General features: G+C 39.2%; 1 protein-coding gene across 1 annotated transcript; it reads right to left on the bottom strand.

Annotated features, from left to right (window-relative positions):
• Nucleotides 1-323: 323 nt before the first annotated feature.
• LOC120560446 (fibroblast growth factor receptor 1-A-like) lies at nt 324-21,444 on the bottom strand. The gene is made up of 8 exons (XM_039802986.1): nt 21,278-21,444; nt 21,083-21,180; nt 18,385-18,557; nt 13,630-13,753; nt 12,540-12,730; nt 11,632-11,776; nt 11,273-11,388; nt 324-406 (listed from the first exon to the last, which is right to left on the bottom strand). The coding sequence occupies exons 1-8, from the start codon at nt 21,442-21,444 to the stop codon at nt 353-355; spliced, it is 1,068 nt and encodes a 355-aa protein (XP_039658920.1). The 3' UTR covers nt 324-352.
• Nucleotides 21,445-21,676: the final 232 nt, after the last annotated feature.

Below are 21,676 nucleotides of genomic sequence, written 5' to 3'. Positions count from 1 at the left end.
TAGGGATAAAGGCAACCTATTATAATGTGTCCTGCCCAAATTAAAAAGACATGTCAGGGCCTCATGTCTGTACAATCCAGTTCTAATTTCTTGTCAAGACATTTGTACTTCTCTATACTTTCAGGGTTGTGTTATGCATTTTTGTGCAGGTATTCCCATGTTGTACCTTTTTCATAGACTTTATTTAACTGTCTTTCAGCCAGACACAAATAGGGCCTAAGAGAAGAGAGAGAGACCATGCTGAGTTGCAACATTGCTTCACATGCATAACTTGTGACTTAGTGGTGCACAGAGATTGTGGCGTTTCAGGTTGCTTGCTTGGTGGGCTGACATCTTTAGCGTCTGATTGTCCTCATAAACATGATTGGTGGGGACGCTCCTCGGTTTCCTTTTTGGTGGTTTTGGTCTGGTAACAACAGATATTGTTTTCAACATGTTAGATGTAGGGCTATTACACAATAAGTAGTAGGATTATTATTCAGTATCTTTCTTGCAACTTCTCTTTTGAGGCTTTTTTTGTTTAGATTGTTTCGTATAAAAAGTGACATTTGAAAGTTACACATTCTCCTTTTTTCATTTATATCATCATATATTATACTTTATATCAACTTATATATACTGTTTATATGTGGCTACACCACATGTATGTACTGTTGAACTGTATTGTATAATACCAGCATTTCATTTAATACAATTCAACAGCACCACACACTGAAGACCAAATGATAATGTAAATATTTCCACACTACCTTAACAACGCACACACACACACACACACACACACACACACACACACACACACACACACACACACACACAGAGAATAACAGAATTCAGATTCAACATTCTAAGAAATACCTTGGTCGCTGCAGCTTTGCAGCATTATATTGTGTAAAAAGTGACTCTGACAATAAACCTCAGTAGTTATATACTGTGGCTAAAATGGCGAGATAGAAGTGGGCGGTCTATGAAACCGGAAGCAGAAGTCAGAAAACCGTTATATCCGGAAAATGTAAATCAGAAACCGGAAGTTAGAAAACCGTTATATCCGGAAATGTAAATATTGGACCGGAAAAACAGGAAATCAGAAACCAGAAATCAGGAATACATTTATATCCTGAAAATGTAAATAGTGGCCGGAAGAGTGTGTGTCCATGAAACCGGAAACAGAGGGGTTTGGGTTAAAAACTAGTTAAACGTCTTAAACCATCCTACAGGGTGTGTCTTTTCCTGCTATTAAAATTTCCCAACTATTTTCCCCCCTAAAAGAGCAATGTCAGTACCAAAGAACCTTTTACTTAAATCTTTGTTGGAGCAGAGAGTGGTTGTAGTATAATTAATGTGATAAAGGGGGAAGTTGGAAACATCTGTGTAAAGTTTTGGGGTCCTAGCAATACTTTTCAACCATCTATGCTATTATAGCCTAATAATAATGTTTGACGTAACTTTAGACCAAATGCATTAAAACATGAATACATTTTTTAGTTTCTGACTCTGGGGAAAAATGATGGGGAAACAGCAATGTAGGAGCCTAAAAAGCAGTTTTTTTTTAAACTTTTTTAAAGTACATAAGTACTACATGTACAAGGTGTAGCAATGATGTATAAATGGTTATGAAGAATCCCAAATAAAAAACTACATAAGGATAGAATCTAAATCTTAAGTAGTTCTTAATTAAATGTAATTACAGAAATAGTGACAGACTTTGATTACAAATATTCAAGTTTCCCCTGGGAGCCACGCCTGTGTCTTGAGTTGAAGGGGTGTAAAACCTAGTTAAACTTGTTACAATCTACTTACAGGGGGTGTTTTGTGACTGCTTTGTTTCAAGGGGCCAGCTTTTATTTCTTTTCTTCATTTATTTTTGTTTTAACTTTTTAAAGTACATAAGTATTGCATGTACAAGGTGTAGCAATGAGGTATAAATGATTATAAAGAATAACCCATATAAAAAACAATACAATGTAAATAATCCTGTAATCTGTGATCTATCTCTTCATACATTGTGGGCTATTCTATAAGATCTTTTATTGATAACTTATGTAATAACTAATGTAATAATATAATAATGTTGTTAGATATAACTTGCAGACCATATACATAAAAAAAGATCTGTCCTCAGACATTTTTTAGTTTCTGACTCTGGAAGAAAAATGGGGAGAAACAGTACTGTAGGAGCCAAAAAGTAGATTTTGTTTATATTTTAACAACAATAGTTATTATTTTAAGACTTTGTTCATAGTTCTGATCCGCTGATTTTGATTGACAGCTAGGCCACTGATTGACAAATAGGCTGCACCATTTGTGAATGGGGTATAATTAATGTAATAAAGGGTAGTTGGAAACATGAGTGCATAGTTTTTGGGGTCCTAGTTTTAGTAGAGACCAAACGTTTTTTTTAACCATCTAGTCATCCTGTTCATCTTATTTGATGTTTACCCAAAAATACTGTAATCGCTGATCTATCTCTTCATACATTGCAGGCTATTCTATAAGATCTTTTATTGATAACTTATGTAATAACTAATGTAATAATTGTCCAATCCATTCACTGGTCCCTCCCCCTGAAACAGTTTCAGTTTCCCCTGGGGAGCCCCCGCCTGTGTCTTGATTTAAAGGGTATGTAAAAACTAGTTAAACGTGTTAAACCACCCTACAGGGCGTGGGGTCTTAATTTGAAAGGTATATGGGTCCGTGTTCTGACAGTCTTTGTGACTGCTTTGTTTCAAGGAACCAACTTTTAATTCTTTTCTTCATTTATTTTTGTTTTAACTTTTTAAAGTACATAAGTACTACATGTACAATATGTAGCAATGAGGTAGAAATTATTATAAAGAATACCAGATATAAAACTACATAAGGATGGAATCAAAATCTTAAGCAGTTCTCAACTAAATGTAATTACAGAAATAGTTAGTCTTTGATTAAAAGTGATTCAAGTGGCTAAGTTGGCATCCCTGTAAGACTCAATGTGCTTATCATAGGTTCAGCCCATGGGATGGTTGTGACTGTGACCTTTCATCACATCTCTCAATAACGACAACTTTTTTAATTATAACATCTAAAGCATGTGAAATATACACCCTATCTGAATATTCAGTCATTTATTTTCCCTTTGTATCAGGTCTGTCTGTATGGCGTTTTTACTCTGTAGCTGTAATGCAAATAAAAACAAATATAACTTCTTATCCAAATGCCTTGTGTTACACTGTGCTCTCTTGCACCTTTAGGGAGACAAAAAAAGAAGCAAATAAGTGACAAGATATTGTTGTCGGAGTTCTTCACGAAAATTACTTTAATTTGAGTGGAACATTTCCCCTTTTACCTTTTACTTGTGAACAATTGTCCTCTTTAAACTTGTGAAATCTGCGCTTTGTTAATGGCACTTAGGGCTTCTTATGCTTCTCTGTCAAAAACCTTGCAATGTGTGATAACTACTTCTTAAAATTAGCAATCATGGAGAAACAATTATATTACAGTGTGACATGTTCTGCTAATAGCTATGTTGCATTTTTTGTATTAAAGATAAACAAATTAGCCATGTTTCTATTTCTACTGGTGAATAAACTCAAACAGGATAAAACTGAAAAACTTAAAATGTTTTACCTAACTCACATATTTCTTGAAAATATTTTGGACATACACCGTGATACAGCGAACTTAACAATGCCCAGTGAGAGTAATCTATAAAATCGCCAATATCAAATATTCACAGCACACACTGGGGGCATTAAGGTAATTGATATTCACAACTTCTTCAAACAAATCATCATATCTAAAAGAAAGCGGTTTTACTTTTTGGCTTCAAGGAAGTTTTTCAACAATAAAACATCACAAAGTGCAGTAACAAATAACAGAAATGTAAATGTTTTTAATATTGGTCTATTTTTCTTGTGTAACTGCATACTTTTTTTTAAAGCTTCCAAATGGACATTGGAAGAGTAACTTGACTTTTTTTTTTTTGCTGGACACCTTCATGTGCAAACTAATTTGGCTATTGACCCGCTGGATGGGGTATGTGAGTGTCCGGGTTGTACTAAAAGACAGACAGCTAGAGACAGCTGCTCATTTATCCTTGTAAGTACATTTTTTTTTTAAATCTGTTTTTCTCTAGCCAAAATTAATAACCAATTAATATTACAGTTAACCAAAAATTCACATATGCACCTTTCGCAAACCATGCTAAATAACCACCAGGTCCTTATTGCAAAACTGTCTTATTTTAATGTCTCCCCGTTAGCAACAAAATGGATTGAGTCGTATGTAACTGGTAGAGAACAATATGTTTCTGTGAGCGGTTATCATTCATCAGCTCTTAGCTTTTGCACAGGGCACCACAAGGATCGATACTTGGCCCTGCTTTGTTTAGTTTATATATTAATGATTTGCTGTTTGGTTTGCCCTGGAGACCAAAACACTAATGTAGCGCGTGGACTACTAACCGTGATATAGGCGCCATGCCAAGACAAAACATCTGGCTGCTGCCAAACTTACCATGTATCATAACCAGAAAGTATCATAAAATTACCATTTACTGCTTGTTTTACAAAGAAATGTAGAAAACAGTGTTATCCATAAGTTTATTCATATGTGAACTTTTTGGATAACTTCTCGGTTATGATACATCTTAAAAATCTCATACATCTCAAATAGGGATCTGTAGTGAATGGATTGGACAATGCTGTACAATGTCAGCAGAAAAATTTATATATTTATTAAGTGCAAAAGTAGTTGATGCAAATGCACTTTTACATAGCTCTTTGGGTTTTGTACATACTAATGAGGAAGTTGTGAACATATTGCATTGGCTAGTAATAGTAATTACTGTAAAATAATGTTCATGAAGTAAACTCCCATGCACTTTATAAGAAAAGTCTGTAGATATATTGGCTAGTTGCTTGCTATTACTGTCAAAGTTGATATAAAATAAACATGTATGTGCATATAATGGAGAGTTGCTTGTTATTACCTGTCAAAATCAAATTTTCATATAAAGCAAACCCCCTACTCTCAATGAGGAAAATTCTGTAGATATACAAGATAGTTGCTTTTAAAATACTATAAAACAATGTTTATATAAAGTAACCCTCATATATAAATCGAAAGTATGTGATATATATATATATATATATATATATATATATATATATATATATATATATATATATATATATATATATATATATATATATATATATATATTGATAGTTGCTTGTAATTACTATAAAGAAACAGTTTATATAATGTAAAACCCCATATACAATAAATGAGGTACAGTCTGTAGATATATTGGCTAGTTGCTTGTTATAACTGTCAAATAATGTTTATATAAAGTGAACACCCATACAATAATGGTAAAAACTATGTGTATATATTGGATATTTGCTTTTTATAACTACAAAAAAATAGTTGCTTGTAATTACTATAAAGAAACAGTTTATATAATGTAAAACCCCTAATACAATAATGAGGTACAGTCTGTAGATATATTGGCTAGTTGCTTGTTATAACTGTCAAATAATGTTTATTTAAAGTAAACAACGCGTACATTAATGGTAAAAGTATGTAAATATATTGGAGAGTTGCCTTTTATAACTATAAATTTATGTTTATTTAAAGTAAACAACATACATTAATGGTAAAAGTATGTAGATATATTGGAGAGTTGCTTGTAAATAACTCCTCAAGTATTGTTTATATAAAGTACTGACTATTATTACAATGTTTCTGGAAGGTATTATCCCATTATCTTCTCTTTTTTGTACAGTAAAATAACTAGTATTAAACAGGAATTTCCCGGTAAATAGACTGGATAATCAGAAAATAAACGCCTAAAGGAGGGTATTTGAAACTCATTTTACATAATTTTTGTGTGTTTTTACATCCAGAAATTTGTACTTTAACTGGGGAGTTCTTGGGGATGGATTGATAATCTTGTGAATTTACTAAAGAAAACCGTATGAAAAACAGCAGTTTTCATTTAAATTATATAATTTTAAGGTATTTCTGCAATATGTCTTAGTTTTGATAAAGATTTATTCATTTGTTTAACATTCTAGAAATGTTTTATAACAAGAATTTGTTTTTATTCCACACTATAGACTGTAAAAATATAAAAAAATATTTACAGGAAATGTCTGTATTTTAAAAAAAGATTTTTCCTGTAAAATAATATAAGGTTTTTACTGTGATTTGATCGGTAAGTGTTTGGCAACTTGAGCTGCGGACTTTTACTGTTTTTTTTACGCTTTTATTTATTATTTTGTTAGCAGTGATAATGTCGTATAAAAATAGGTTTATTGACCATGATATTTTCAAATTTGACCCTGAAACGACTTTGTTCTTGGACCACTGGGAAGACAACACAAGGGTTAAGGTGTGTTGTAAAGGTGGAATATGTATGTATATATCTTGATTGTAGTGGGCAATGAATTCCAGTTTTGTAATGTCGTAACAGAAAATGATAATTGGCCAAATGTACTTTTTCCTGAAATGGAATTAGAAGGTCACCGTGGCGTGTGATTCTAGTGATCTGACTGCTGTTGCGCACGTTGTGTATATGAAAGGGTTCAAAGGAGTAGGAGCTGTGTTATGCAGAATGTTGTACACCAGACAGATGTCTTTTTGTATTTAATTAAATCTTCCCTGCTCAACAGTTTACGTGTTATTAAGGATAATACAGTGATGCGAGCTGTTGGTCTTCTGCTCCTCCAAAAACTTTGAGTGTTTTCTTGCAAAGAGTAGCCAGTGGCTTTAATGATGAGCTGTTAGTTTGTCCCCAGCTTGTCAGACAATATGGTAGATGTGGCATAATCATAGCATCCATAAATAATTTGGCAGTATTAAAAAGTTAGGGCATTACTAATATATTTAAAATTTGCTAGACTAAACTTTTACCCTATTGTACACTTTCTTAATATGTGCTTTAAAAGCAAGATTAGAGTTGATAATAATGCCCAGATACTTTAAAATTGTGACACAATCATAATGTTTTGCCCTGAGATGGTTACATTTGCCACAGTGTTACATTGTCTTTTGTGAAAAACATTTCCTACAGTTTTATTTACATTAAGGTACATTGAAGGTATGGAACGATTAACCAATCGGGTGATCTGATCCATGGCTGTGGTAAGTTTGGCAGCAGCCAGATGTTTTGTCTTGGCATGATACTACTACGAGTCCGTGATACATTAGTGTTTGGTCTCCAGGGCAAAACAAACAGCAAATCATTAATATATAAACTAAAACAAAGCGGGCCAAGTATCGATCCTTGTGGTAACCCTGTGCAAAAGCTAAGAGCTGATGAATGATAACCGCTCACAGAAACATATTGTTCTCTACCAGTTAGATACGACCCAATCCATTTTGTTGCTAACGGGGAGACATTAAAATAAGACAGTTTTGCAATAAGGACCTGGTGGTTATCTAGCATGGTTTGCAAGGTGCATATGTAATTCTGGTTAACTGTAATATTAATTGGTTATTAATTTTGGCTAGCGAAAAACAGATTTAAAAACAAAATGTACTTACAAGGATAAATGAGCAGCTGTCTCTAGCTGTCTGTCTTTTAGTACAACCGACACTCACATACCCCATCCAGCGGGTCAATAGCCAAATTAGTTTGCACATGAAAGTGTCCAGCAAAAAAAAAAGTCAAGTCGCTCTTCCAATGTCCATTTGAAAGCTTTAAACATGTAAAAGTATGTAGTTACACAAAAATTAGACCAATATTAAAAACATTTACATTTCTGTTATTTGTTACTGCACTTTGTGATGTTTATTGTTGAAAACTTCCTTGAAGCCAAAGTAAAACCGCTTTCTTTGAATATGATGATTTGTTTGAAGAAGTTGTGAATATCAATTACCTTAATGCCCCAGTGTGTGCTGTGAATATTTGATATTGGCGATTTTATAGTACCTCTACCTGGGCATTGTTAAGTTGCTGTATCACGGTATGTCAAATATTTTCAAGAGATATGTGAGTTAGGTAAAACATTTTAAGTTTTTCAGTTTTATCCTATTTGAGTTTATTCATCAGCAGAAATAGAAACATGGCTAATTTGTTTATCTTTAATACAAAAATGCAACATAGCTATTAGCAGAACATGTCACACTGTAATATAATTGTTTCTCCATGATTGCTAATTTTAAGAAGTAGTTATAACGCATTGCAAGGTTTTTGACAAGAAGGCGATAAGAAGCCCTAAGTGCCATTAACACTTAGGATTTCACAAGTTTAAGAGGACAGCACTTGTGCACGAAAAGTAAAAAGGGGAAATGTCTCCACTCAAATTAAGTAGTACTCGGAAGAACTCCGACAACAATATCTTGTCACTTATTTGCTTTTTGTCTCCCTAAAGGTAGCAAGAGAGCACAGTGTAACACAAGGCATTTGGATAAGAAGTTATATTTGTTTTTTATTTGCATTACAGCTAGAGAGTAAAAACCCATACAGACAGACCTGATACAAGGAAAATAAATGACTGAATATTCAGATAGGGTGTATATTTCACATGCTTTAGATGTTATAATTAAAAAGTTATTCGTTATTGAGAGATGTGATGAAAGGTCACATTCACAACCATCCCATGGGCTGAAACCTATGATAAGTACATTGAGTCTTACAGGGATGCCAACTTAGCCACTTGAATCACTTTTAATCAAAGACTAACTATTTCTGTAATTACATTTAGTTGAGAACTGCTTAAGATTTTGATTCCATCCTTATGTAGTTTTATATCTGGTATTCTTTATAATAATTTCTACCTCATTGCTACATATTGTACATGTAGTACTTATGTACTTTAAAAAGTTAAAACAAAAATAAATGAAGAAAAGAATTAAAAGTTGGTTCCTTGAAACAAAGCAGTCACAAAGACTGTCAGAACACGGACCCTTATACCTTTCAAATTAAGACCCACCCCCGCCTGTAGGTTGGTTTAACACGTTTAACTAGTTTTTTACACCCTTTAAATCAAGACAAGCGGGGCTCCCCAGGGAAACTGAAACTGTTTCAGGGGAGGACCAGTGAATGGATTGGACAATTATTACATTAGTTATTACATAAGTTATCAATAAAAGATCTTATAGAATAGCCTGCAATGTATGAAGAGATAGATCAGCGATACCAGTATTTTTGGTAAACATCAAATAAGATGAACAGGATGACTAGATGGTTAAAAAAAAAACGTTTGGTCTCTACTAAAACTAGGACCCCCAAAACTATGCACTCATGTTTCCAACTACCCTTTATTACATTAATTATACCCCATTCACAAATGGTGCAGCCTATTTGTCAATCAGTGGCCTAGCTGTCAATCAAAATCAGCGGATCAGAACTATGAACAAAGTCTTAAAATAATAACTATTGTTGTTAAAATATAAACAAAATCTACTTTTTGGCTCCTACAGTACTGTTTCTCCCCATTTTTTCCCAGAGTCAGAAACTAAAAAATGTCTGAGGACAGATCTTTTTTTATGTATATGGTCTGAAGTTATATCTAACAACATTATTATATTATTACATTAGTTATTACATAAGTTATCAATAAAAGATCTTATAGAATAGCCTACAATGTATGAAGAGATAGATCACAGATTACAGTATTCATTATGTCGTTTTATATCGGTTATTCTTTATAATCATTTATACCTCATTGCTACACCTTGTACATGCAATACTTATGTACTTTAAAAAGTTAAAAAAAAAAATAAAATGAAGAAAAGAAATAAAAGCTGGCCCCCTTGAAACAAAGCAGTCACAAAACACCCCTGTAGTAGATTGTAACAAGTTTAACTAGGTTTTCACCCTTCAACTCAAGACACAGGCGGCTCCCAGGGAAACTTGAATATTTGTAATCAAAGTCTGTCACTATTTCTGTAATTACATTTAATTGAGAACTGCTTAAGATTTAGATTCTATCCTTATGTAGTTTTTTATTTGGGATTCTTCATAACCATTTATACATCATTGCTACACCTTGTACATGTAGTACTTATGTACTTTAAAAAAGTTTAAAAAAAAACTGCTTTTTAGGCTCCTACATTGCTGTTTCCCCATCATTTTTCCCCAGAGTCAGAAACTAAAAAATGTATTCATGTTTTAATGCATTTGGTCTAAAGTTACGTCAAACATTATTATTAGGCTATAATAGCATAGATGGTTGAAAAGTATTGCTAGGACCCCAAAACTTTACACAGATGTTTCCAACTTCCCCCTTTATCACATTAATTATACTACAACCACTCTCTGCTCCAACAAAGATTTAAGTAAAAAGGTTCTTTGGTACTGACGTTGCTCTTTTAGTGAGGAAAATAGTTGGGAAATTTTAATAGCAGGAAAAAGACACACCCTGTAGGATGGTTTAAGACGTTTAACTAGTTTTTAACCCAAACCCCTCTGTTTCCGGTTTCATGGACACACACTCTTCCGGCCACTATTTACATTTTCAGGATATAAATGTATTCTGATTTCTGGTTTCTGATTTCCTGTTTCCGGTCAATATTTACATTTTCCGGATATAACGGTTTTCTAACTTCCGGTTTCTGATTTACATTTTCCGGATATAACGGTTTTCTGACTTCTGCTTCCGGTTTCATAGACAAGTTTAACTAGGTTTTACACCCTTCAACTCAAGACACAGGGGCGTGGTGGGGAAACTTGAATATTTGTAATCAAAGTCTGTCACTATTTCTGTAATTACATTTAATTGAGAACTGCTTAGATTTAGATTCTATCCTTATTAGTTTTTATTTGGGATTCTTCATAACCATTTATACATCATTGCTACACCTTTGTACATGTAGTACTTATGTACTTTAAAGTTTTAAAAAAACTGCTTTTTAGTTCTACATTGCTGTTTCCCCATCATTTTTCCCCAGAGTCAGAAACTAAAAAATGTATTCATGTTTTAATGCATTTGGTCTAAAGTTACGTCAAACATTATTATTAGGCTATAATAGCATAGATGGTTGAAAAGTATTGCTGAGGACCCCAAAACTTCCGGCGCCATTTTAGCCACAGTATATAACTACTAACCTCAGCTTCTAAAGTGAAATAATAAATTCCACAAATGATTTGACTGTGTGTTTATCAGTTGAGTACTGTTAAGAATAATAGGAACATGGAAAACCCCCAAGATTCCAGCAGAATTTGTGAGTCATAGCCATGTACAATCAAATACACACACACACACACACACACACACACACACACACACACACACACACACACACACACACACACACACACACACACACACACACACACTACCTTAATGATGATCCATATGAGGAAGCACATGATGATGCCAAGCAGCAGCGCAACACAGATCACAACAATTACCAGGACCAGATTATTGTCTGATGGGTCACATGCTGAATCTGTAACTAATGGACAGTGTGTTTAGGTTTTCTTTTAGATTTATATATTTTCAAAAACAGTCTCATTTGCAATCAAGCAAATAAAGCATGAATACAATTTCTATTAGATAAGTCAATGTACGTTTAGGATGTATCACACACTGGAGTCGGACAAGACTTTCTTTCTGGCAAATGTGAAGGTAGACAGCCAGGCTGGAGTTGGAAAAGGGAAACAATGGAAATATAGGAGAGAGACAGAACCACTGATACCTTCAAAAACGGTCAACCATGCAGAGTGATGAGAGAACCCGATAGAATTGCCCGCCAAGCAGGTGTACTCCCCAGCGTCATCAAAAGACACATTTCTCAGTTGGAGGACTTCCATTTCCTTGTCCGTGGTGTTAAGGCCAGCGGTCTAGAAAATAACAGAGGAAGCAGACCCAACAAGAGGCCCAAGAGGGGAAAGGGAACCATGAGTAAAGGATGCTGAAAGAGAAAGGGGATGGAGGAGCGTTCTCCTCCTCGATCCAACACCATCTGCCAGGAAAGTACCACCGAGAGCCCCTGCAGAGGACTCCAGTATCTGTTAGTGGAGGAGCTGGTTAGGTTGTGTCAGCGTGTTCGTTTATTGAGAGGAAGGTAAAAAAGTCACTCCAACTTCAGATAAAAAGTCTACAACTTCTCTCCTTCTGTTCAAGATTTATTTACAAGCAATAAGGCAGAAAAAGGGTACAGGAATACACAGCTGTGGGCAACAGTTTGCTTCGTTCTGAAAACTCCGCAAAATGTGCCTCGAATCCTTTGTCTAAACTGTTTAAATACTATTCTACTGCGGCGCGTTCTTCTCTTATTGGTTGTTATTATGGTATAGAAAGTCATTAGTGATTACATTTTTTTTTTTTTTTTTTTTTAGTGTTTTTTTTTTTTAAATATCAGGGTGGGGGCGTGGGGGGTGTTTTTGTTTTTTTTTTTTTTTTTTTTTTCATATTTTTTTTTTAAAAAAAAAAAATAATTTTTTTTTTAAAAAAAAAACTTTCCCCGACAGAAAGTACTCTAAGAAAAGAGCTGACATAGCAACAGAGGACCATATATAATCCAAATTGTCCCATTTTCGGTTTAGCATTACAAATAATTTAAACTGGCTTGTTGCAGTATGACTGATATGAGAAAGCTCCTACCTTGAGGACACGGACATACGGTAAACCATCTGGACCAACTCGGCTCCCGTCGAGCTCAATGTGCTTCAGCCACTGGATATGAGGCTGAGGGTCGCTGAACACCTTGCACTCAAACTCCACGTCGCTGCCCACCACTGCGGTGCGATTCGCTGGCAGGCCAGCCTGCAGGATTGGCCTGTGGGGAGAGCGCTCTGCAACACAACCAAAACGTACACGGATGTTAGTTTAGAAGATGTTAGGCAAGCAGTGAAGCAACGACGTAATATATAGAGACAAACGTGCAATAATTCAAAAGTACACACAGCTGACTGAACCTAAGCCAAGTAAAACCACCGTTGCGTCCAGGCCTTTGTTACTGGAAATGGCCGGGGGCAGATGGCAAACAAGGTCCCCTGTAAAATAGTATCGGATACGGTGTAAATTACAGACCATCATTTCTCGTATGGAGAATTAAAGCAGCTATTTCCCCGGCTATGTGCTACTTGTGTAAGAGCTGGCCACAACAGCAAGTTAAGCATCTGATCTGGAGCCGCTTCTGTGAAATATAATGTTCTTGCGGCTCCATTTTAATGACTGATAACTCTCCAAAGTAAACCTACAAGCCAAGAATCTGGCAGAATGTCAAATGTCCAGGCTTTTCAGCAAGACATTCTTGGGCAATCAGCAAACACTTGTGACCAAACTCTCCCCTCACTGAAGCGATAGCACTGCTCGTCAGGGTCTGGACCTCTACTGAGGTCAGCCGGAGCCCAGGGGACAACAGCGACGGAGGAAGTGGGACCGTGATTTATAGAACCAGTGGTGTAAGAGCGAGCCCCAGGGCAGGTCCTAGAGGAGTAATCACTTCTCTACTCGACATGGATCCATCACTCAAGCCACAAGTAAGCAGACTTTATTTATGAAATGGCTGACAAAAAAAATGTCCCTGTGCTTTTGTGACGATTGCATTTGACGGGTTAATCTGGTAGGAGACATTTGTGAAAAAAAAGACTAGAGCCTCATGCCTAGTCAACAGGTGATAAAACCATGATCAAAAAATAAATAAATCATGGTTTAACATACAGACAACATGACTACAGTCAACACTTACCGACTACGTCGAGCTGGTAGGTGTGATTGATGCTGCCGTACTGATTTTCTACCACACAGGTATAGTTTCCCTTGTCAGAGGGTACTACAGATACCATGATGAGGGTCCACACATGGTCACGGACCTAAAAGTTTAGGGGGGGAAAGCCAAGGTTACAGTGGCGGGCGTATAAAACAGCAATTGATCACCAAAAACAAAAACCATACAACCCAGATCAAACTCCAGGCATACAGTTTAAAGTATGAGGAAGAGCAGGTGAAACCATAGCTGTGTGCACAGATTCATAATGTGTTCGTTCTTTACTGACACACAAAATCTATCACTGCAGGTTATTTTAGTTACGATAGAAACGTTAAGAATAAGCACTTAAAGTGCCCATATTATGAAAAAATCACTTTTTCTGGGATTTGGGGTGTTCTTTTGTGTCTCTGGTGCTTCCACACACATACAAACTTTGAAAAAAATCCATCCATGGTGTTTTGAGTGAGATATGGTTTCTGAATGTGTCCTGCCTTCAGTCTCCTGGTGAGCTGTTCAAAATCGGCTCGGACTGTGACGTCACAGTCCGAAATGAGCTGGCTAACCACAACCGTTAGCTCGTTAGCATGCTAACCGTTAGCATTAGCATGCTAACGCTAATGCTAACGGTAGCATGCTACGTCATTCTCAATAGCAAAGCACTGCTACAACACACACAAGTTCACCAACCATACATCTACAAAAGAACTATTTACATGTGTGCCCTCATTTAGAAGTCTCCCAGCTAATCCTGCCTTGTAACTGACCAAAGTTGGAGAAACAGCCTTTCTTTTACTGTCTCTAGAGTTAGCTAGCTGACATGCTCTACATCTGAACTACTGAGCATGTGCGAGTGCAATCAAAGATAGTACAGAAGAAGAAGATGAAAAGAGGTCTCACTCTGTAGCTAAAACAGAAACCAGGTGAAAAGAGGATCTGCAGCAGTGAGAGAGAGCTGTGCAGTACAACAAAAATATGGTGTTTTTTGAAAATTAAACCATGTAAACCTATTCTGGTACAACCTTAAAATACAGTTATGAACCTGAAAATGAGCATAATATGGGCGCTTTAACAGCTCTCAAGAATCGTACCATCAGTTCTTGAATTAATAGCTAAAATGTTTTCCTTCAAATCCAATTCACATAAACGAGGCCAGTAGTGAGGCAATAATGGCAACACAGACGGAGCTAGACTGCAATTCTGCGTTTGACAGCAAAAACTTTTCAAGAATTTTTCTCCATCTGCTTTCTCCGATTATGACTCGTTATAAATCAAATTTTGTTCATTTCAAGGCAACGGCTAACAAGGTCAATGATGTGTGATGTGATGATAAGATAACACCCTCCATAACAACTCCCTCTTCCTGTGACAGCACCCAATGTTACAAACATGTTTGTTATCTACCTGTCCGCCGTAATATTCGTTCACTCTCTCCTTCTTCTCTGGTGGCATATACTCTATCTACCCTCCCTCCATCTGACTCTTTCTTACTCATGCCTCCTAACGCAGCCATAGACACTCTACTCTATACTCTATCCTCCTCTCTCGACTCTCTCTGCCCTCTTACTTCACGACAGGCTCGCAAGTCCTCCGTGGTTATATGACTCAGTACGTGCTGAAAGATCAACTATACGGGCAGCAGAAAGGAAATGGCGGAAATCTAAACACCCAGATGATCTGCTTGCCTATCAGTCTCTTCTTTCCTCCTTCTCTGCCTCTATTTCTGCAGCAAAAAGCTCTTTTTATCAAACCAAATTTGAATCCTCTTTCTCAAACCCCAAAAAACTCTAACCTGCTAGATTCCCCCAGTCCACCTCCTCCCTCCTACCAACCCACTTTGTCAACTACTTTGTGAAAAAGATAGATGACATACGCTCTTCATTCTCCACCACACCTCCTGAAATCCCCTTACCATCCATCACATCCAGTACTCTTTCCTCTTTCACCCCTCTATCTCCAAATCAAATTCTTACTTTGATTACCTCTGCCCGCCCAACCACCTGCCCCCTGGATCCTATCCCTTCTCACCTCCTCCAGTCCATTGCTCCTGACCTCCTTCCTTTCCTCACTCATCTCATTAACATCTCCTTATCAACTGGCTGTTTCCCCGATGCCCTTAAAGAGGCAAGAGTGACCCCATTACTCAAAAAACCAACACTTGACTCCTCTGATGTAAATAACTATAGACCCTTCTCCCTTCTTCCATTTCTATCTAAAACTCTTGAGCGTGCCATTCATAATCAACTCTCTACCTATCTCCATCAGAACAACCTTCTTGATCCCCACCAGTCTAGCTTCAAGGATGGTCACTCAACAGAAACTGCCCTCCTTGTTGTCACTGAGCAGCTTCACATCACTAGAACAACCTCTCTCTCTTCCATCATCATCTTTCTGGACCTTTCTGCTGCCTTCGACACAGTGAACCACCAGATCCTCATTTCGACACTCCAGAATCTGGGTGTCTCAGGCTCTGCGCTCTCTTTGCTGACATCTTACCTGGCAGACCGAACCTACTGGGTAACTTGGAGAGGATCTAGCTCAGAACCTTGCCCACTCAAAACTGGGGTTCCCCAGGGATCAGTCCTGGGTCCCCTCCTCTTTTCTCTGTACACCAACTCTCTCGGGTCTGTCATTCAGTCGCACGGCTTTTCTTATCGCAACGTGCGGATGACACCCATACTATTCTTTCTCTTTCCTGAGTCTGAAACTCAAGTAGCGGCACGTATCTCGGCCTGTCTGACTGACATCTCTTCTTGGATGTCCGCACACCATCTGAAACTCAACCTTGACAAGACTGAGCTCCTTTTCCTTCCAGGAAAGGGCTCTCCTACCCAAGACCTGACTATAACAATTGACAACTCTGTGGTAGTCCCCACCCAGACTGCTAGAAACCTGGGTGTGAAACTTGATGACCAACTCTCCTTCACTGCTAACATTGCTGCAACCACCCGATCGTGTAGATACATGCTGCATAACATCAGAAGGATAGGTCCCCTTCCAACGCAGAAGACGGCTCAGGTTCTGGTTCAGGCTCTAGTCATCTCACGTCTAGACTACTGCAACTCTCTCCTGATTGGCCTGCCTGCATGTGTGTCAACCTCCCCAAGTTCTCTCACACTACACCGCTCCTCCGCTCTCTTCACTGGCTACCAATTGCTGCCCGCATCTGCTTCAAGACACTAGTACTTACATACAGGGCCACGAACGGATCAGCCCCAGCTTACATCCAGGACATGGTCAAACCATATAACCCAACCCGCACACTTCGCTCTGCATCAGCCAAACTGCTTGCTGCCCCCTCACAGCGAGGGAGAACTAATCACTCAACGAAATCCAGACTGTTCACTGTCCTGGCTCCCAAATGGTGGAACGAGCTCCCCATCGACATCAGGATGGCTGAAAGCCTACACATCTTCCGCCGAAGGCTAAAAACACATCTCTTCCGACTACACCTTGGAGAAAAAAAAAAATTCTTGAATCTGCACTTTCATATGTCTCTTTGTAGCTTTGCTTATTTAAAGCTAATGTACTTGCACTTACTACTTGTTGTCTCGAGTTTGAACCTTCACAGTTGAAAGCACTTAATTGTACTTTGGATAAAAGTGTCAGCTAAATGACATGTAATAATAATAATAATAATAATAATAATTAAAACAGCGGATCTTTGTCCTCCCTAACAAAGACCACAGGAAAATGGGTAAATGGGTACATGTTTCATATACATCTGCCCCCAACTGATGTCTGGCTCTTTTTTTCCCCAAGTTTTTCTTCCATAAATCTGCCAAGACCGGCAGTGTGTGATTAACCAACGAACCTCTAAGGCAATGGCAACATCAAACATGCATAAACACAGACTGAGAGCCATACAGTTTCCCTCATTTAGCTAAAAACATGATGAGGGAGTCCAGCTGCCTGCTCCCAGATGTGTTGTGCTTGGCTTCATATACATGTGGTCTACATTATTCTCTCCCTCCTGCACATCTCCCTACAGACGATATGAACAATAGAAGCCCAGCCATAAAAGCAGGAGTGTGGGAGGGATGAGAGACGTCCATGGCCGCTGATGCACCTTCACTGAAAAAACAGCAGCCTGGTCAGCAGATCTGGTCAGCAAATCTGGTCCACAGCCCTCACCTGCCACACCTCTGCTAAGTAAATCCAGAGACAGAAGGAAACGGTCCTATCAACTATTATAATCTCGCAGTTTATCAGCAGTTAGCATCACATTTGAATACAGCTTGCCTGAAAATGGGAAGACGTTGCCAAAAATATTATATATTATAATAAAATGATATTATAATGTTATCGCAGCACACATTGTATATATCACAGACAGTGTAAGTATCATGTTAGAGGTACTGCTGCATGGATGTAATTACAGAAAAGACGATGCACTGATACCCAGAATGAGGACAGCCAATGTTATCCTTCTCCCAAACAGATGGCTAGGATTGCCCAACTGAAGGTGTTGTTATGGCACAACTTTCCTTGGGGCTTCTTGCATTGTTTCTCAGGTCAACTGTGAAACTTGCCTCTGCTTTTCACTTGCAGGAAGTGTTTCTTACTCCAGGGGAAGGGGTGGAGATCTAATGTGGCGATGAGATCACTTAACACAGCTCCGCTCCTAGCAAATGAGCTTGGAGTGATTCAATAAGAAATGCTAAGGAGGGTGTAGTGTCACGAAGAAGAAGCTGAGGGGAACCATTTCCAAAATATATATTTTTTTAATTTACTGACCTTGAAGCCTCCGTTGCGATGCTCTCTCTTGAACTCCTTGCCATTCTTGTACCATTTCAGAGTGGGAGGTGGGTTGCCGCTGGCCTGGCATCGAAACTTCACCGTCTTACTGGCCGGGACAGCATGAAGCTTTGTCGCCATTTTCTCTGGATGAGCCCATTGTGGGGCCATTGCTAAAGAATAAGACAAAAAAAAGCAGTTGAGTAAGAAATAAAATTACATTTTCTAAAACTGAAAGACACAAAACTAAAGGGGAAAACTAATTTCAGCTCAAGCTCCTTTTTTTATAGAGGACATTACATAAGTACCCCTCTGAGAATCTCCAGCTTATCTTGGTGGAGGGCTATGCGTGACCCTGGGAGATATGCTGTCGAGGGCAATAGTTCTTGGTAGGGTCTCCCAAGGCAAATTGGTCCCAGGGGAGGTGCCAGACAAAGAGCTATTCACAGACCCCCCACATGAATTGGCCAAGAAGGATCTGCAGCACTTTGCCCTGAACAGGAAAACCGGGCCCCTCTCCTGGAGCCAGACATGGAAGTGGAGGTCTGGTGCCCGGTCCTGGCAGCTCAAAAGAACTACATGGAGCCAACTTCCTGTGGGCCCACCACCCGAAGGGATAGACATTGGGGTCAGTGAATTGTCAGCTGGGTGGCAGGCAAAAGCAGGGACATAGGTGTGCTGAGCCCTGGCATCACAGACTCATTCCAGGGACTTGGAATGTCCCCTCTTTGGCAGGGTAGGAGCTAAACCTACTGCAGTAGGATGGAGTAGTACCAGCTGAGCGCCGCTTGAATAGTTTTTCCTTAGGCTGTGCGGTCGAATCATCAGCCATCCTTGGACACTTGGGTAGTGACCGAAAGAATGAGATGGAAGATATACCGTAGGTGGCTGAAATGTGTTTCCTTCATAGGTGGGAAAGATAGGGTAAGGAGCAATGAGTGATGTCTGGACTACCTTGCTTAGCCTGCTGTCACTGTGACCTGGCCTTGGTTAAGCAGCAGGAAATGGATGAATGAATGGATGGATGGATGACATAATGCATGCTGACTTAAAAATAAGATTTCTAAATTACAGTCACAGGGCTTGGCAGTACTGAATGAGTAAGGATGTTAAGTTTAAACTTTAAATAAAATGAAAAATCACTTTTTTAGATGCTTTGCCTACTTTGTCTCGCCATCTTGCCTGTGCAAGATGGCGCTGTGTCGTGCGGTAGCCTGTTGCAGCAGCTCCTGATGTGTATGTGTACCACAGTGTAACACTGTGTGTTTTTAGTCACTTTTTTGTCTTTAAGTGCATTTCTTTTATTAATGGTCACTTAGAACATCTGTGTTGAAATGGCTTCTGTCAACTTCTGAACTTTTCTCTTAGTTCTATTCTTATTTTGGTCATTTTTTGTAACTGCGAGTTACGCACAAGGCAGCGGGACTATTGTTTACACACGCAATCAGCTGATAGCCTGTGTCGACCTGTGCTGCTGCCAGTGGCCAAGCCTGAAATCCCGAAGGAACTATGGAGGAGACGCCGGGGTTGCAGAGGTGGATTAAAACGTAACTTTTCCTGCTACAGATTTTCTACCGTGGTCAGAAAGCACAACTCGCTCCAAAGACAATTGCCGTCAGTCGCTCACTTTCTCCCTCGCTCTATCACCCACTCCCCCCCCACACACACATGCCGGCTCCAGGCATGTACACCAACGCACAAGTAAACACAGAGTTTCGCGATTGACCCTCGGGAAACCACACATCCCCTAGCATTTTGGTGGTGAAATGCACCGCGATGAAAAGAAACACGTTCAACCCTGATGTAGAACTCCGAAAGGGTCACGACGCCGTAGGAGCGACGCCGTAGCTACCTCATGGAGTTTCTTGTGCGCTGGTGTGTGCGTCGAGCCAGCATGTGTGTGTATGGGGGGAGTGTATGGTAGAGGGAGAAGTGAGAGAGTGACAGCAATTAGCTTTGGAGCGAGTGCCGACTCTAGAGTCATAGTGAGAGAAACAAAGTGTCTCCCCTGTCTTTTCTAACCAAGGTGGGAAATCTGTGGCAGGAAAAGTTAACCCTCTCCTTGATTTCATGTTGGTTATGGAGAAGGAGAACCAGGAAATGAGCCTGGGGAAATGCAACGCTACCAATCCACGGCCGACACTGCGACATGTAGTTAAATTTTTCAAGAGGTGCATGTCAGGCTATGGCGTAGAGTCTGTCGTAGATGCAGAGGGGTCTGCGGGGGTACGCTGACGATTCTACGCAGGGGCGCAACTACCCAGTGTCAGAGGGGTATGCAGCAACAATTTTGCCCCCCCTCCCCACAAAAAACAAATAAATAAATAAGTGTGCCGGACATCATCATGTATGGGCTTTAAATAATAAAGGTTTATTTTAAAGTATATCAGCCACTGTATGTACAATGTACATATTGTAGCGTCCCCCAATAACAGCCGGTGAGACATTATAGCCAGTTTACTGTAGGTTTTATTATTGACCTGAACACAGGCAACTGTGGGCCATAGCCAACGCCAAATCAAAGAAACTTAGTTAAGTTAAGTCAACTAACGTTACCTGACATTACTACGGGAAAGGGGGCAAAAGTCCATTCTGTGGGGGTCAGAGGGGGAATTCAAGACGCCAGGGGGGGCTTGAGGAGGGGTTTGAGATTGTGCCGTGTCCAGGGTTTCACGTGCCCCTGTGGGAGTGGCCGTACCCCGATAGGGGGCCAGCCTGTCTCGGTGTAGGGCAACTTTCCTGCCTCTTGGAGGCAGCTGGACCCTGTATACCAATTCACCCAGTCTCTCCAGGACCCTGCAAGGACCGACCCATACACTGTCCAGCTTTGGGCACCTGCCTTTTTTTCTCTGTGGACTGTACACCCAGACCAACTCCCCAACTTCAAAATTACATGCCCCCTCTGGCATGCACGTCATAGTTCCGCTTCTGTTTTGCTCCCGCACACTGCAGCTTGTCTCTGGCGAACTCATGCGCTGACTCCAAGTGGTCCTGGAGCTTCCTAGCATAGTCTTGGCCCGGCGGCACCCCCGAGTCATCGGGAGGTCTTCCCACCATCATCTCAGCCCTTCCTAGCATTAGAAGGGTAGGGGAGTTGGGCGCCTGGTTAGCTCACATGGTAGAGCAGGCGCCCATATATAGAGGTTTACTCCTCAACGCAGCGGCTGCGGGTTCGACTCCAACCTGCGGCCCTTTGCTGCATGTCATTCCCCCTCTCTCTCCCCTTTTAAGTCTAAGCTGTCCTATACAAATAAAGGCCTAAAATGCCCAAAAAAACAATCTTTAGATGGGT

Source organism: Perca fluviatilis, chromosome 6 (genome assembly GCF_010015445.1).
Source record: "Perca fluviatilis chromosome 6, GENO_Pfluv_1.0, whole genome shotgun sequence".
In the NCBI taxonomy this organism is placed as follows: domain Eukaryota; kingdom Metazoa; phylum Chordata; class Actinopteri; order Perciformes; family Percidae; genus Perca; species Perca fluviatilis.
The sequence above is the reverse complement of the archived record's forward strand: the minus strand, read 5'-3'. Positions and strand labels throughout refer to the sequence as shown.